General features: G+C 42.1%; 1 protein-coding gene across 3 annotated transcripts in view; it reads right to left on the bottom strand.

Annotated features, from left to right (window-relative positions):
- Positions 1–17700, bottom strand: part of USP24 (ubiquitin specific peptidase 24) — a 140428-nt gene that overhangs the window by 83593 nt on the left and 39135 nt on the right. For 2 of the 3 annotated variants that reach the window (XM_060624012.3, XM_078451879.2), the window contains exons 6-17: positions 15267–15302; positions 14863–14928; positions 10610–10675; positions 7716–7790; positions 6973–7131; positions 6151–6265; positions 5840–5943; positions 3603–3710; positions 3322–3417; positions 3070–3231; positions 2824–2871; positions 916–975 (exon numbers count right to left, since the gene is read on the bottom strand). In XM_060624012.3, coding sequence (XP_060479995.1) covers positions 916–975; positions 2824–2871; positions 3070–3231; positions 3322–3417; positions 3603–3710; positions 5840–5943; positions 6151–6265; positions 6973–7131; positions 7716–7790; positions 10610–10675; positions 14863–14928; positions 15267–15302 — 1095 coding nt within the window. The remainder of the gene's footprint in view (positions 1–915; positions 976–2823; positions 2872–3069; positions 3232–3321; positions 3418–3602; positions 3711–5839; positions 5944–6150; positions 6266–6972; positions 7132–7715; positions 7791–10609; positions 10676–14862; positions 14929–15266; positions 15303–17700) is intronic. The other variant, XM_060624013.3, reaches the window with a different exon arrangement.

Genomic DNA, 17700 nt, shown 5'->3' with positions numbered 1-17700 from the left:
AACGGCTAGTCTCCTAGTGCTTCCCGTGATGAGGAGACAGTGCATTCTACCGCCGACTTCTCACGGAAAGTTCACTGCTCTCTCATATTGAAACAGGCCTCCCGCGACTTCTTGGGAGACATAAAAAGTCGGTGGGATCAAACTTCTCTATCGCAATCTAAGTCTCTAAAGAACACTTTCATATTCTTTCTTGAATTTTCTTCTCAAAGCTGAACATCCCCCCTTTCTCATCTGTCTTCTTTTTCCAGACCTAGCCATTTACCCTAGATTCAAAGCACACATTTTTGCATGGGAGGACGTTTTTAAAAAAGTATTTCCTCCTGTGCTAACCACATCACTGTGAGGCTGTACTGAGGACATCTTGCTACTTTTGCTTTGAATTACGTGCTTTGGCAAGTAGAGGCCACTCCACTCTGGGTAAGTAATGATTTTAGTGTCCTCACAGGGTGAAGGGGCGGAATAAGAGGAAGGGGCGGGCATCCACCTAGAAGCTGCCAGGCACTGTGCTGGGGGGCAGGGGTGGTGCTGAAGAGAATGACTTAGGGAATACCCAAACACTGCTACTTGAGTAAAAACGACTTTTTTGGCTCAGTGATTTTTTTTTTTTTTTTTTGGATGCGTACATTTAAATTTTTAATTGAAGGGAGAAAAGGAGTGAAATAAGAGGGAGAGGGTTGGGGGTAAACAGTGGAAGGTATAAAGGAAGCAAAGGAAAGAGGACCAAGGGAGCCAAGGGTAGGTATCCTGGCAGAATCTACAGAAATAAAGTTAAGAAATAAGGGTCGGAACTTCCGAACACAACAGTGGAATCTGGGAATTTTAAAAGTGTCAAAAGCAGAGGGAAGGGGAATCAGTTGGGGGAACAGAGGTAGCTGAGGGTGGGAGGGGAGTAAGAGGTGGGTGATCTTGTCTTACCCTTTGCTTAGTTTCTGTGTAGCCTGGCAGGGAGACATAATCCCCAGTCAGCCCACCTTGCTGCCTGGCAGGAAAGGGCATAGCATAGAAAAACACCTTTAGTGGCAGGATATAACTCACCCCCCTGCCTGGAGCCAGATCCAGGGGGCTCTGATCTTCCCGCTGCCCCCCTCAGCCATGTGTACTTTCAGAGCGAATGTGCGAGAGCACTCAGTCCATTGAAAAGTGCTATGTAAACGCAAGGTATTATTTGGAATGAAATCATGGTACATCAGAATTTCTTTAACTGGGAGCAGTGGGAAATAAAAACGGAAGGGCACTCCTTTCAAGTCTCACAAAATGACTCCAAAAATCGCCACGTGACTTGAGCTTTGTTATAAAACAACAGGCATGAATGAAGTGACCGCAAAGAGGGGCAACAAAGAGGCACCGACACTACGACTAGAAGAGCGAAGTCATGCTGAGCCACGGCGAGGAAGGAGCAGGCGGCGGGAAAGGGGTGCTGGGTTCAAAAGCCATTTCCCTGGAGGCAGGAAAAAGTCCCTTGAGCTGGGACCCTCAGATTTATAGAGAAATGTATCTGCTGCTGAGAAGACAAGACTGTTTGTCTACAGATACCTTTTTGTCTTGCTATTGCTACTACTAGGGAAGGGTCTGAACTCCTCACACAACTCACTCTGGATGAGGGTCAACCGCAAAGACAGAGACTGCAACAAAGTATCTGAATTGCTAAGCTGAGAGAACTGGAAAAATTCACACTGTATCTGAGAGCGAGAGCAATGTTGTTGAATTAAAGGAACAATTCCTTAAAACCTGAGCATCATCACCTCCAGTTTGTGAGTGACTTTTTGAAAATCTCTAAGACTAGGTTATATGTAGAAAATTCACCTGATCACATTTCGGCATTAGAAATCTAAAACACAAAGTTCTTACGTGTCCCTAACTAAACTTTATGACCAAATATAACTTAATAAAAGCTCACTGAATCACCACGGCCTCTTAACAAGAGCTAAGAGTCTCTGAATATACCAATGAAAATTAGCAGTATTCAAGAACTTTTAAAGAAACACTTATTAATGAAAGCCAAGAAAAATGTTTAGCCAATGAAATTACTAAGCCACATTCACCAAAACCTTTTTTTATGTTACAATAAAACGAAATCCCTCCTGTTATGAGGCTTTCCATTTGGTCTGGGCAACCCAAGGGCCTCGGCTAGAGGAGGGCACTGCTTTGGCGGGGCGGGGGTGGGGGGTGGGGGTCCTGCCGCAACAGGGGAGGTCGCTCCAAGGAGCCGCCCCAAGATCAGCCCTCCGGAGCACAGACTGGATGTCTAAGCACTGCAGGGACGGGAGAGCTACAGTCATCACTGCTTACTCTGCTAACCATGCTTTCAAAGGGCAGCCCCTAGGTGCCCAGCAGGCTGGAGGCCGGAGCCCTGAGGCAAAGGGCTCCCAGAGCAGTGGCCCCATTGGCTGTCACCGCCTACGCCTGCCTCCTAGTATTGGGTCCTAGCAGCAAGACTCACCAAGGAATCACTTTATGAACACCTCTGAACTAGGCACCTGAACGACAACTATGTGCCAGCACTGAATGAACCTCCTTCTTCCCTTCTCTTTCTTCTCCCACTCTCCACTTCTCCCTCATGGCAGAAAAATGGGCATGGTATTTATGCAGAATCCATTGGACTCACTAAAACGGTGCACACTTCACATTTAGTTTACAAAAGAAGAAACTAAGTTAAAGGTCTTGTAATTTTATGAAAATAATAAAACTACCCTGTGAACGTGACCTTGGATTTGTGAATAGACGGCAGTTTCCGAGCATTACTCAAAGAAACACCAAAACACTTATTAAAAGAAATTATTAAATTAGTATACCTTTTGGGCGGTTCCATGTGAAAAGTCTTACCTTGAATCCGTCCTTCTTGTTTTTTTCCAAACCTGACCACTCTCCGGGCTGAAATGAATTTTGAGAGAAATGTAAGTGACTTGGTAGAAGTAGTACCTACAATTTCCAAATCTTGGACTCTAAGGTAAGAGTTTCCAGGTCGCACATTTGATTTACATAATAGGCTAAGAAATTCATTGGGTCCTAATTACTCAGACAATGCTACTGATGCTCTGACAACAAAAGGAGGTCGAAGGTAAGACCAACCCTTTTAATATCTTCTATGCACTTAATGATGTAGCTTCTCTTGATTGCTTCCTTCACCGCGTATGCGTCACTCAGGATCGTCAGGTGCTCCTCCAGGGCTTGCTGGATAAGGCTACTGGGCAGGGTCGGAAGATGGGCCAGTTCCCAGAGTACATCTAACACCTACAATAACACCACACAAGATGAGCCCACACATGCACGAACAACCGCATAAAGTATGTGGAGCTGGAAAGATTAATTTCATCCTCCTGCCTTTCCAGATGTGGTCTCAAAGCGAGCTTCCCGGCCTATTCGTCCAATCAGGCTCAACAGCTTCTGTCTTACTCTATCGCTTTCCGTCTCCCAGCTCTGCGGAAGGGAAAAGGCAAGACAATCCAATTGTATCAAACCGGCAAAATATGCAGAAAGTTTACACCTGAGCTAGAAAGGTTCGATAAAGCAAGAAGAGTGTATGTTTAGATGCTTCCAGCTTAGAGGGGGAAGCTTCTTTTAGAAAAAACTTAAAAAGCTAGCACGTTTGACTGGACACGTACCTTCTGAATGAGAACAAACAAATGATTAAGCTGATCTGAATTAAATTTGACAGCTGCTGCAGCAATAATAGTATGGATGTTCTCGATCACAGTAGATGATTGTCCCGACTGGAAAAGGAAACATGGGGGGCAAGTTAAGTCCTGGAACTTGGAAAAAACCTCAGCCTCCCATCCCCCCCTCCTGCAACTGACAGAAGAGGAAAGCAAAACAGCAATAAAGATAAACTGATTCTAGTTTCATTGGCATTTCCTTGCATGAGAATACTGGCAAAACTAAAGGAAGGGACCCTTGTTAATGGCCATCAGTTGGCCTTGGTTAAATTCCTAGCAGTATTAAATCTTTCAAAAGATGACAATTAAGTGCTCAATCTGACATATTCACTTCAACGGGAGTGCAAAGTATTTTCGACTGGCAAATAAAGATTCAAATTGATTTCAGGACTTTACATTCACTTCCGGCTGAGGGGAGTCTTTACCTCCTTTTCTATTTTGCTCATAGATACATTGTAACTTCAATGAATAGCTATTTATTCCTTGGGCAGTAAGTTTCTGCTTCAGAGATGTAGGTCCTGTGGCTGTCCTTACGGCTGAAACTCACTTTACGACCTCAACCATGACTCCATCATGCCTCACTGCTCACCATGTGGAGGACTTGAAAGGCAGGGACTTTTTTAGAGTCAATTCCATAAGAATTTTCCAGTATCTGCCATATACAAACATTCACCGCATGCAGTAGGGATATACATTGTATCCATCATGATCTCTAATCTTTAGCCTTATGTGGACTCACAACTTACACTCAAGACATTCTGTGAGGGTATTCAATCAACGAAAGTGGACATGGGAAGTAAGATCTGTAGGACCCAGGATGGTTTTCTGTCAGTCCTGCACCTAACGTTCTAGAGTCTGCTCCCTGCTGCCAGGCTGCCAGACTGCCAATCACATTTCCTCTACTAGCTATGCTCCCGCTAGGTCCTGCCCAGGGGAGGCACTGCGGGGAGATGAGAAGGCAGGGGGAAGAAAGAGGCACTGCTCTGTGCTCAGGGACTGGACGCAGGTGCTGGCCCTGGTGGCAGCACGGGCTTCCAGGAGCCCTGCTGGGGGTGCCAGGCTCACGGGCAATCCCGGCATTTGCAGCGAAAGCATCTCCAAAAGCAGATTCCTTTCCTTGCACTTTGTATGCCCTTTCCCCACTCTGCTCCTCCAGCATTCCTGCTTCTCTCTTTTGCTCTTCCCCCCTAGCAACACCTTTGTCAACAACCCCCAGTATCCACTTCCCTCTGAGACACCTAGCGAGGCTTCTGTTTCTTGACCAGGTTCTGACTGATACGATGTCTAAGAGGGTACAGTCGAGGTGAGCTCCGGGCCTCTTTCTGGCTGGGCAACTAGATGAAGGCTAACACCATTACTGAAACAGACCGAAAAAGGACTAGGTACTGACATACTGGATTTGAGACGCCTACAAGATGGCATGCATGAAGGCACAAGAGTTACATGTACATTTACATACACTGCACTGGAGGACCAAGAAGAGGTATGGATTAGGGACAGAATTCTGAGAGTCAGCAGCATCCAAAAGCAGTCAAAGCCACAGGAGTGGAGGAAACTGCTTAATGGAAAATTATACACTGAGGAAAGGGCTAAGGACTAAGGCTTGAAAGAAACTAACATTTACAAAGTAGAAGAGAATAAGTTAGTAAAGGAGACTTGAAGAGGGTGCCAGAAAAGTGGGAGGAAAATGAGTCAAATGGATATTAACAGAGCAAAGGAAAAAGAAAATGAAGGGTGTGGCTGACTCTGTCACAGCTGCTGAGGGTCCTGGTAAGCTGAGGTCTGTAAACTCAGTGTTACTTTCATCCTCATTTAACAGAACTGAACAGGAAACACCTATCCATGAACATAGATAAGCAAACACAGTGAAAAGAACAGGAGACTGACAGACAAAAGACATATAATTCCTAACCGCTGTGTGGCCTGTGGTAAAGCTTTTCATTTTTTTTCAATCTGAGACATGAGAAGACTAGACTAGCTGGGTAGTTTTACATCTTCTGAGTAGTGCAATCCTTTTTCACATATACAATCTTAGCAGAAGCCCTGAACTGCAAAACAGATTGGAGCAGCTCCGCTTTGACTAAAGCAGGATACAAGACCCATTTCCCTGCTTGTTCACCACTCTCCTTCCCTCTCCTTCTGACAGAAATGTCAGAAAAAGGCAAAATTAATTCTGATCAACTTACCTGTATCTTCCAAATTTTAGTAAGTTCATCTAAAGACAATTTACTGCCCAAGAGTTCAATAATCCCCTTTATACGATCACAGTATTGTGCTTGGTCTATGTTGCCTAAGGGAAGAAACACCCAAGAGGCAGACAGATTCAGTGAACATTGACTTTCTAAATACGATTCTATTAATTCAAAGCAATATTAACTCGCTACCAGATTTAAAGGCTAATACAGTCAAAACAACATTTTCACACCTTTCTTTGATATAAAAATACATCACTTACAACTACGTGTTAAGAAATATATGTTTTTAAAAAGCAACTTACCTTCCAGTGCAATGGACAGAACTGAGTTTTCAACCAGCCAATCTAACAATCTGTCTGTATCTATAGCATTCTTCACAGATTTGGATAAAGTGCTATCTTCTATTAGTTTGGTTACCTAAGAAGACAGGATTATTGTGACAGAATCCAGCGCAAATATGCACAATCAAAATCTTCATATATATGTATACATACCCTGTGACTTTTACAGTGTTGCAATGTAGTCTGATAATTAGCCAAAATGTATCAAAGGCCAGTTACTGTAATAAGTTAACAGACTACTTATTCCTGATGTCTCTTTAAAAAGAACGTGGAGCCGGGGCACGTGGCTGGCTCAGTCAGTTGAGCATCTGACTTCAGCTCAGGTCATGATCTCGTAGTTCATGAGTTCAAGCCCCACATGGGGCTCTGTACTGACAGCTCAGAGCCTGGAGCCTGCTTTGAATTGTGTCTCTCTCTCTCTCTCTGCCCTTCCCCCACTCGTGCTCTGTCTCTCTCTTTCTCAAAAATAAATAAAAAAATTAAAAAAAAAAAAAAAAGAATATGGAGCCAACAAGGGTACTCTCTGGGCAATTTCACAAAAACACTAAATATTTCCAAATATTTCAGAGAATGAATTTTGAATGTAACACATGTAGGAAGATCGCGTTAACAATTACGAACACAGATACCATTTTATATACAATCACTGTTACCTCTTTTTTGTACGATTACAAGAAATTATTCTGCTTCATTTCTCAACATTCTGATATTAATGACCGCAAGTTCTGGCAGAACTTAAAGCGTCTGTGCTTTAAGTCTTCTACAAACAAATACAAAACTTACTTCTTTGAGGGAATTCATTTTAGCGCTAAAATGTGGCGACTTCAGCATGCGCAGTAGGATGTCTAATCGAAGGTCATCCACCACGGTCACCAAATCCGGCTGGAAGCGCATGCAGAGTAACTTGATGGCAGACAAGAGCTCGGGGATGCTAACCAATCTCTTTTATTCAAAGCACACACAAACAGAAAAGGAGCCATGAGAACGTTTTGCTCCCAATTCAGACACGGGAGTACGGGACATTTTCAACAGCAATGGTTGGTGGTATCTCATACTCCATATGGTCAATTAACTAGTTTGCTTCTAAACAAAAGTTAGCACACAGGTGAGCAAAGGGAAGGATCCTGTGAGAATTTCAAGGTCAACAAAATAAAGACTGTTAAACTTAAATGCTAAAATTACTTTAAACAACTTTGGATAAGCTTGTAGTACTGAATTATTTAAAAGCTTCTTCAATGCTATACCTGTTAGAATACTCTCTAAATCAACACGTTAGTAAAATTCTGAATGGTATCACTTACTGAGAACCCTATAATCACTCTATTGATTTAATGCCAACCTGGTGCTTCAGAATACTGATGCTTTACAAAAAGCATTTCTTGGTTAGAAAATGTAAAATGAACTTGATGTGAGTTGTATATGACCAGAATCCAAAGAACGATGGTGTGTGAACCCTGCCCCGAGTCCTGGCTGTGCTTTGAGGACTAATAGGCTCTGGGGCCTACCTGTCTGGAGACGGGATTTACCTTATCTTTGAGGTCCTTTTCCTCCACGCTCCGTACATCCTGGATCGCAGTGAGGATGACTGGGTCTAGCATCGGCTGCAGAAAAGACATGCTGCGGTTAATAAAGACTCCGGATTCTGCCCCAGAGCTAGAGAGCAGACACTTCTTCATTCACACTTCACAAAGGACAGAGTGCAACGGAAGGATCTCAATTCTAGTACCCAGAGCCCCATAGCTAGCTAGCTCCTACCATCCCAAGTAGGCCCATACCCGACTCCATGCCCCAGCTCCTTTAATACCACATGGGTGCAATCCCTGTCATCACTATCTCAGAAGGGTCCTTTCAAAGAGCAACCAAAGACACATAAACTAACTTTTAAAACATGAAGCATGAGTAGGTATTATTTCTGTAATAAAGTAAATATTTGGTGGTTGATTTTAACAACTGCATATAAGCACAGACCACGAAAAAAAAAATGCTGTGATATGCACTATTTTTGTGTGCTGATATAAATGAGGCCTACAGACGAGACTCCTACAACACATAGCTCCGGGATGGTAGCATGATCAGATAACTAACTCTAAATATTACATGAGGAGGAGGAAAATACTAGCTAGGTCTAAATGCTCACTTCCAACTAAGTAAAATAATTTTTAAAAACTTATCTGGTGACAAGAGAAGATAGACAGCATATGGCTGTCAAAGCCAAGAAGACATTAGCAAAGAATTAAAATGACACCAGGCGATTATCCAACTGGGATTTCTTCCTCTACGCCTGCGTCCCCTGTCCAGGGAAGACTGGGGGCTGCTAGGGTAGGAGGCAAGCAGTGTTGTTCTCGTCAGTGGCACCCCCCGGCTGACTTCTCACTGCAGCTCAAAGGGCATGATCACCATTTTATAGACAAGAAGGCCAAAACACAGATGTTACATATGTCTTCCAAAGCATACAAGGGGCAAGTGGTAGAGACCGTTGTTAATTTACATCAGGTAATACGATGTGAACATGGTATGAGAATAAATTCAGAGCATGAATATATTGCTGAGTAAATTGAAGGTTGGCTAATTTGAAGCAGTCAAATATGCTTTGGTTGGAAATTCAATACTTTTTACTTTTTGAAGTCTGCTGTGCTTATTTATCTAAAACTTAGAATTTCTTTGTTAATTTTTTTTAGTCTTTATTCATTTTTGAGAGAGAGACACAGAGGGAGACAGAACACGAGGGAGGGAGGGAGGGAGGGGCAGAGAGAGAGAGGGAGACACAGAATCCGAAGCAGGCTCCAGGCTCTGAGCTGTCAGCACAGAGCCTGACGTAAGGCTCGAACCCATGAACTGTGAGATCATGACCTGACTCAAGGTTGGACGCTTAACCAACTGAGCCACCCAGGCATCTCTAAAACTTAGAATTTCTAAAGAATTTAATATTAATTAGAAGCTAGAACATTTATGCTAAATCTCTTTCCACAAGGCAATGCATGGGTAGGGAGCATTTAAAAATCCAATCCTGGCCCTGATGATTAAAAAGCCAATTATTAAATTATTAGTACTTATTATTAAATTATTAAAAAGTCAAATAATTTTGCCTCTTATATCTTAGTGTTTCAACTATAAAATTAATGATTATATGTTTAATAAGGTGAAAGAACATAAAATGTTTCTAATGAGCTCAATATCCAGAATGAAGAAATACATAAATAGCCCACCATCTGATTTCATGTAAAAATCTTGCAGGATTACTCTGACATTTAAAGAAAGCATTTAACACTTAGAAATGGTAGAAATTTCCTGAACCTACTAAAAAAATCGTATCTCCCTTGTTAAAATGAGATATTAGCAAGAAGGAACAGTGCATACAAAAACACTGCTCCCAAAGGACTCTATGCTTTCAAAGCCATTTATAGGGATTTTAAAAAAAATCTCTGGGAAAGTTACAGGTTTCACAGACCTATTTACAAAGAAAATAAAAAATGAAGGTATTTCAAAGTGACACTTTATTCAGTAAAACCTGTCAACTGAGATGGAAAGGAAGCAAGAAAGTATAATAGGCCTTAAGCACTAGAAAACTGACATGCACAGCTTTGACTCTTTGATGGCCTGTTGACTTACAACCTGCAGGGACAGGAGATCAGACAAGACGCGATGTTAAGCTGTTATTCAGCAGTGACTTAGCTAGCAAGGAAGCCCAGTGGGTTGTTCAACACTGATCTCATTTAATACATAATGGCTCTGAATCCTTAAACAATCCTGGGAAAAGGGTTGGGATATATGTCGCCTATTTTACAGATAAGGAAACAAAAATACATGCAATCATATATAAATTCTATTTGATAAAATGATAAACTGAAAAGGTAAATCATCTTTTTAAATATTAGAAGTCTCCTCTACCGGGGCACCTGGGTGGCGCAGTCGGTTAAGCGTCTGACTTCAGCCAGGTCACGATCTCGCGGTCCGTGAATTCGAGCCCCGAGTCAGGCTCTGGGCTGATGGCTCGGAGCCTGGAGCCTGTTTCCGATTCTGTGTCTCCCTCTCTCTCTGCCCCTCCCCCGTTCATGCTCTGTCTCTCTCTGTCCCAAAAATAAATAAAAAACGATGAAAAAAAAAATTAAAAAAAAAAAAAAAAAAAAAAGAAGTCTCCTCTACCTTATTTTTTCGTTATTTTCTGAGAGTATTTTTATTAGAAAAATATTTGATAAAATGATAAACTGAAAAGGTAAATCATCTTTTTAAATATTAGAAGTCTCCTCTACCTTGAGTTATTTTTTCGTTATTTTCTGAGAGTATTTTTATTAGAAAAATAGCTAATCTGAACAAGGAAAAGAAATAGGGCACAATTCTGACCAACTGATAAAAAGGTAATTATTACTGTCTGTATGTGTTAGGTCACCTTCTGAAGCAAATGTAAAGTGGCCTGTCTTACCTGAACCACCGAGGAATTGAGGTACTCCGCACACACCCCCAAGGGCTGCACCAATGCTGAGACCGCCTGAAAACAAGGACAGTGAAGGTCAGACATCAGTGTGAGAGGGTGTGTTTCCTTTCAGCATTATACACGTCCCTTTCAGGGACAATTTGAAATGGTGACTAGATCAAGTCACGAATGAATGACCAGACAAACCACACCCCCCAGATGGGAAGAACTGGTAACAAGACGTCAATCCATTTACATTGTTCCAGAAATTTAATAGAACTTAAATCATAATAATGCCAATAAAACCTCTTTGGAGGACTGGATGAAAGACTTTTAAAACTTATATTGTAGAATACTAACAGTCTTTATTTGAAAAAGAAGGGGATAGTAGGCGAAGGAGTGAAATGTGCCTTCAACAAACCACCGAAGTCTTCCGTGGAGGAAATTATAAAACTTTACTGAAACGCGTAAGGGAAGGCCCAGGTGAACAAGCAGATGCCATGTTGCCAAACGGAAAGAACCAGCACTGCAATTCTCCACACAGGGACCTATACGTTTAATACAATTCCAAACACAATCTCTGGGGGATTTCTGCAGGACAACCTGGCATGTTGATTATATTCAAAGGGCAGAAATACGAGAGCAATCAAGGAGATCTGAGAGAAGAAGGACGTGGGGCAGACTGGTACTACCAGGAAGGAAAGCTGTGCAGCAATAGTATAGAAATGGGCAAAGAACGAACGAACAAACCAACGAAAGGAACACACCCGCGTACACGTGGGGCTGTGACATGTGACTGAGCCAATACGTCAAAATAGGAGAGAAATCAGGGATTAGCCATTAGAGGCTCTGATGACAATCAGTTACCTATTTGGAAGAAAATTAAACTGGATCTCTATCTTATGTAATATATAAAAATAAATTCTAAATGAATTCAAGAACCAAGTATAAAAAATAAAACTGTAAAAGTATAAAATAAAACAGGTATTTTTATAACTTTGAGATGGGAGAATATTCCCTAAGCAAGTTAGAAAACTCTTAAAGCCATTAAAGAAAAAATGGGGAATTTTTATAAAATGTGGAAGCTTCTGTTAGCAAAAGACACTATCAATAAAAATAAAAAGAGAAGCAAAAGACTGGGAGAAAAAATTTACAGGTACATAAAATGGGCATGGCATTGATATGCTGAACATAAAAAGAATTCCTGAAAGTTAACAAGAAAACCCCAAAGAAACCTAAATAACGATGTCAATTATAGAAGAAATGTAAACAGCCAATAATCACATGATGAGATGCTCAAATTCACAGGAAATGAGAGTACAGCAAATTAAATAACAAAATACTATTTTTGTCCATTATAATGAAAAAATTAAAGATGGAAAATATTCAGTACTAAAGAGAGAAATAGGAAACGAGTTTATGGGAGTACAGACTGGTCCAAATAAATCTCTTTTTTGGAAAGATATTTATTACTATGAATTATATTAAAAATCACATTTTCCAGGAATTTGTCCTTCCGAAATGGTACCATATGCACATAAAGACAAATTTACATATTTACATGGTGCCCATGAATAAATGACAGCATCATGGTACAACAGTTGCAGGAACACATTACAGCCATTAAAATCAATGACAGCCGGATCTGGAAAGATGTCCGTGATATAATGTTAAACGAAAACTTGCTACTACATATAGCTTGATTACAATTCAGCCTTAAAGAAAGAGAAAGCAGGAAAGAACGTGCACAGGTATATTCCACATAAATTTAGGCAAAAGTCAGAAATGCTATGAGTTAAATGGGTAGCTATTACCTAGGAAGAAGGTAGAGGTGTGGGGGTTTGGGGGGATGGAGGACAGGCACCTTCCATTCCTTACTTTGTGCAGGTAATTTAAAAAAATTTTTTTAACGCTTATTTATTTTTGAGACAGAAAAAGTGAGAGCAAGCGGGGGAAGAGGCAGAGAGAGAGGGAGACAAAGAATCTGAAGCAGGCTTCTGGCTCCGAGCCGTGAGCAGAGCCTGATGTGGGGCTTGAACTCATGAACCGTGAGATCATGACCTGAGGTGAAGTCGGATGCACAACCAACTGAGCCACTCGGGGGTCCCCGTGCAGGTATTTTTAACTGATCAATTGTGAATGTTGCTTTTTCACAGTATTTTTCAAATTCAAAAATATAAAAATATAAATGTAAATGTAAAATGAATGCATTTACTTGTACTCAGTGGCCTATATTTATTCTAGGACACAGTCACCTTAACTGCTCAGGAAGCAGGCATTTATTGTGAAATTTTAATCCTTGTTTGATAAAATCAGAGTCTTAATCTTTGGAATCTCTTTCTCCTATGCCTGAATTTCATCATCATCTCAAATACAACTAAGCAATATAATTCTCTACCAACTGCAGCAAACAACACGGTTGTTTGAAAAATGGTCTGACCTAAGGGAAAAATCTTGGAGGAATCTTTAACCTCAAGATATTTAATAATAACGAGGGTAAGTCCAGATTCCTATGTATCTACTTTTAAGCCAATTTTCTTCCAAGTAGGGTAGAAACTTGGACTGCTCTGTATTTTTTTTTTAAATACATTAACTCTGCCAGAAATTAGTATTTTAACATTTTAAAAATATGAAGCAATTTCTTTTTTAAAAAAGTTTATTTATTTTGAGAGAGAGAGAAAAAGAGAGAGAGAAAACATGCATGCACACGGTGAGGAGAGGCAGAGAGAGAAAATCTCATGCAGGCTCTGCACTATTAGCACGTAGCCTGATGCATGGCTCGAACCCACAAACGGTGAGAATGTGACCTCAGCCAAAATCAAGAGTCGGATGATTAACTGACTGAGCCACTCAGGCACCCCGAAGCTAATCTCTAATATGACCAATGACCTATACAGCCAGTTTTTGAGAAATAAGTAAATTGGATAAAACCCTGTATCTGAAAAGGTTTTTGGTTTTAAATGGTTTTGTTTTAAAAAAAAATTTTTTTTATGTTTATTCATTTCTGAAAGACAGAAAGAGACAGAGCACAAGCAGGGGTGGGGCGGAGAGAGAGGGGGACACAGAATCTGAAGCAGGCTCCGGGCTCTGAGCTGTCAGCACAGAGCCCGACACGGGGCTCCAGCTCACAGACTGTGAGATCATGACCTGAGCCGAAGTCGGATGCTCAACCGACTGAGCCACCCAGGCGCCCCATAAACGGTTTTGCTTCTTAAATCATTACCCATTATTTTCCAGATCAGTAGTCACTTCTAACATGCTTGGTCCACTCAATGGGGATCAAAATGACGGCCAAACAGCCTAGTTAACATTCAGGGAAGGGAGAAGACACTCCCTGGTCAGTGTCAGCAGAAGGCTTGGCAGACACTTAATCTTTCAGGATAAACAGTGGGTGGCAAGAAAGGGTCAGTTTATTACCAAGCATACCATCAGACTCTCTCCTGGATGTTACTTCCCTCGCCCAAAGACGGACCAAGCGAGTTAGCTGATTAGTCGAGGTTCCACAGGAGCAAGCACTGCTCTAAGCACAATCCTACGTCACTTAGGGGCAACGGATGACTTTACCCCATCACCTTCTGTTCTCAGTACATCACGGTAGCTAGCACAGTGTCCTACATGTGGCCAAGTACGTAACGAGCAGTTAAGTGAACAATCAACCAGAAGACAGAATAAAATGCTCCTAGTTACAAACAAGTCAGCCTTCTGTGAAAAATAAAAGATTAAGTTATTCCCCTCACCATAAGGTTAAATGTCTTTGAGAAAATGAAGTCCCATGTAAAAAGAGGATGTACTGATTCTGAGGGAGGATTCTAAGCTCCTGTGACAGCCCTGTGTTATCTAGGAGTCCTATAATACCAAAAAACTTCCTACCAACCTTAAAATGAAATATTTTATTGTGCCTGGCACCAGGGAAGACTTTCTGATGTAACCGAGTCATAACACTGTATGTACACATATCTTTGCCACATACAGCAACTGTCCTTAAAAAGCAAGATGATTTCACACAACCATCACAAATTAGGAGGCAAATGCCAAAAGCAAAGGGAAATGGGGGGGGGAGGGGGAAAGCAAATACCCTACACTGAAATTTGGTTATGATTAGGAGCAAACATTCCTTTATCAGAGCCACTGAAACTGCTCCTGCAGAGATAACTTAACACTGTAACGTTTCATTGACTGTGTCCAGACCACGTCTCCTGGGTAACATACCAGCCCGAATAAAGCGAACTTCTGCTGTGGGCACACATACTGGTTTAACTTACCCCAAGTTCTATATCTTCCGAATGAAGCTTGGCTTGGATTGCTGCAAATCCGCCTAATTCTCCAAACTGAGAAGAGAAAGGGCACAAATTAATTTTAAAATGCTGTACGTTAATAATTTAAACAAGAAACAAAGGCTACCGTTCTACTCTGCCAACGTGCTCTGTAATACTGATCTAGAGAAAGCCATCACAAAGATAATTCTATTGCTCCTGTGATACACTGCAGGAGATGTGCTAAATCCTGACGCTGGTGCTCATCTGTATAAACAGCATATGATAAAGAAGAGGAGGAACTGAAAAAAATTCTTATTGTTCTTTCTAGCTGTCATTTACCTAAAATACCAAACTCTAAGCAATTTCATTAAAAGAAGGAAAATACGACTATATTAACAAAAGTTATATACCTTATTTACCAAATCCACAACCCATCCATGAGGCTCCTATGAGGAAAGAAAATAGAAATTGAGTTGGCAATATGAGAACTTCCCCATGAGCCCACAGATGTTTTTTTGTTTTTTTTTTTTTTAATTTTTGAGACAGACAGAGACAGAGCATGAGCAGGGGAGGGGCAGAGAGGGAGGGAGACACAGAATCCAAAGCAGACTCCAGGCTCTGAGCTGTCAGCACAGAGCCTGATGTGGGGCTCGAACCCACAGACTGTGAGATCATGACTTGAGCTGAAGTCAGACACTCAACTGACTGAGCCTCCCAGGCGCCCCTACCATAGATTTCTTTTTAACCTAAGTGAAGAGTTGGGAGAAGAAAATATTAAGATTTGAAAAATATTTCAAAAGGCTTTTCTACATGTTTCTTAATGTGAGTCTCTGACATTTGTATATAATTTTAGGAGTCTGCACGTCTGTACTTGGATGTCACTGCTACAGTATGGAGCATTCTTGCATTTCTGGGTAGCTGACGTCAGTTGTTTAAGCTCTCCAAGGTACAGGATAACTTGAGTCAAATTCTCTAAGAAAATTACATTTTAGAAATCCAGAATTATTACTAAAGAGGAGCAAATCAGGAATAAAAAGGTTAAATTTTAGCCCCTGTTGTCCCACTAATTGGTGCCCTGGAGCAAGTGCTTTCTTTTCTCCTCTTTTCTTCCTTCCTTTCTTTTTCTAAGCATTCACTGCTCTGGGGGCTGAATAATATTTGGGGAACAGTGACTATGAAGAGATGTGGTACCTGCTTTCACGGAGCTCATACTGGAGCAGCTTCAACAGAAACAAGCAAACCCACACACACCTAACAGGATTCACACTGTGCTAAGTCCCACGAAAGGAAAAACCACAAAAAGGTCTTCAAATGAGAGACAGAAGGAGCCTCCTTTGCTCAGAGTGGTGGTCGTGGAAACCCTCTCTGAAGAGGTGGTCTTCAAGCTGGATCCTACAGGATGAGACCGGTTTAGCCACTCAAACAGTCCAGGCAGAGAGGCCGAAATGGCAAAGGTCCTGTTTGGGGACGGCACTCAAGAGTAACTGGGGGACCTCCCCCACTACCCCGCGGGGACACAGCAAGTCGGGAGGAGCAGCACAGGTAGAGCTGTGGAGAGGGGCAGAGTGCACACCATGCAGAAACTTGCAGGCTGCGACTGGAAGGAAAGCAACAAAGTGCTTAAGCCAGAAGCGATGCATTTCATGCTTTACGATGACCAGTCTTGCAGTTGTGTGGAGGATGGAATGGGCCAGATAAACGAGAGTGGAGGGAGAGATAGTAGCTGGAAGACTAATGTGGTAACTAGATTAGACGGGATGGTGTCGGGGGGCAGGATGGCAGCAGTGGAGGCAGAGAGAAGGCAACTGAAGACACCTTTGATATGAATTCAAAGGACATGTTTATGGTTGCTTATGGGTCGTAAGAAAAGGGACAAATCGTGGCCGACTCCTATGCTTTTGGCTTGAGCACCTAGGTAGATGGCGATGTGGTTTACAGAGAGGGAGAAGAAGGAAGGCTGGCGAGACAAAAGGAAGTTCCATTTCAAGCACACTAAGTTGGAGACATCTGTGTGGCGACCAAAAGGAATGGTTGGCTCGTCAAGTATGGTGTGCTCAGAGGAGAGGTTTGGGCCACAGGGATACAAACCGAAGGGCCATCAGCACAAAGACTGCATTTGCTTCCGTGAGAAGGAAAGACAGTTCTTGGGGGAAAGAATACTGAACAAAGAGAGGGCGGCTCTGGATTAAAGCTGGACAGAAAGCAAGGAATCAAGAAAGGCAAAGTGACGTAGGAGGTAACAAGAGACTGCCAGACGAACCGATTTCGGAGAGGGACAAACTGATGGTGACCAACCACTGCTGTGGGTGGTGTTAAGAGACGTTTCCTTGGGTTCTGGAAACTTAGAAGGTGCTGGTGCCTTACCGAGGGTGGTTTCAGTGGTGCGGCAGAAAAAGAAGGCAGACTGGCACACTCTGAAGAGTTAATGGAGACTTTTGTCTAGTTGCCCTAAACACCTCTCTGACAGATGAAAACATTTAAAAAAAATCTTTAAACACACATAGCTGAGTTGGCACAAAGTGCTCAGAGGCTGAAAACAAAGAGAAAGCAGAAATTGTGTGGGGTAAACAGACTCAGGCTAGCCTTCACCGTGCAGGCGTCTGTGGAACCCTGGTGACCTCCTGCCTCCATTTTCACAGCCCTACGGTGCCTGAGAAACAGGACCCAAAGCCAAGGTGGGGGCTGGGAGACTAAGAGGAGGTAGTCACTTAAAACTGGAGCTCAAAGGGCTACAGCCTCAGGGTAAGGTGAGCTGAAAGAACTTACCTGGAGAAAGGGAGAGCAACAGGGAAGCCTGCCTACGTGGACTCTGGTACTGGATGCAGGGGAGAAAAAAAATTCTCT

The sequence above is a fragment of the Panthera onca genome, chromosome C1, assembly GCF_046562875.1.
Source record: "Panthera onca isolate mPanOnc1 chromosome C1, mPanOnc1 haplotype 2, whole genome shotgun sequence".
NCBI classification, from domain to species: domain Eukaryota; kingdom Metazoa; phylum Chordata; class Mammalia; order Carnivora; family Felidae; genus Panthera; species Panthera onca.
The sequence above is the reverse complement of the archived record's forward strand: the minus strand, read 5'-3'. Positions and strand labels throughout refer to the sequence as shown.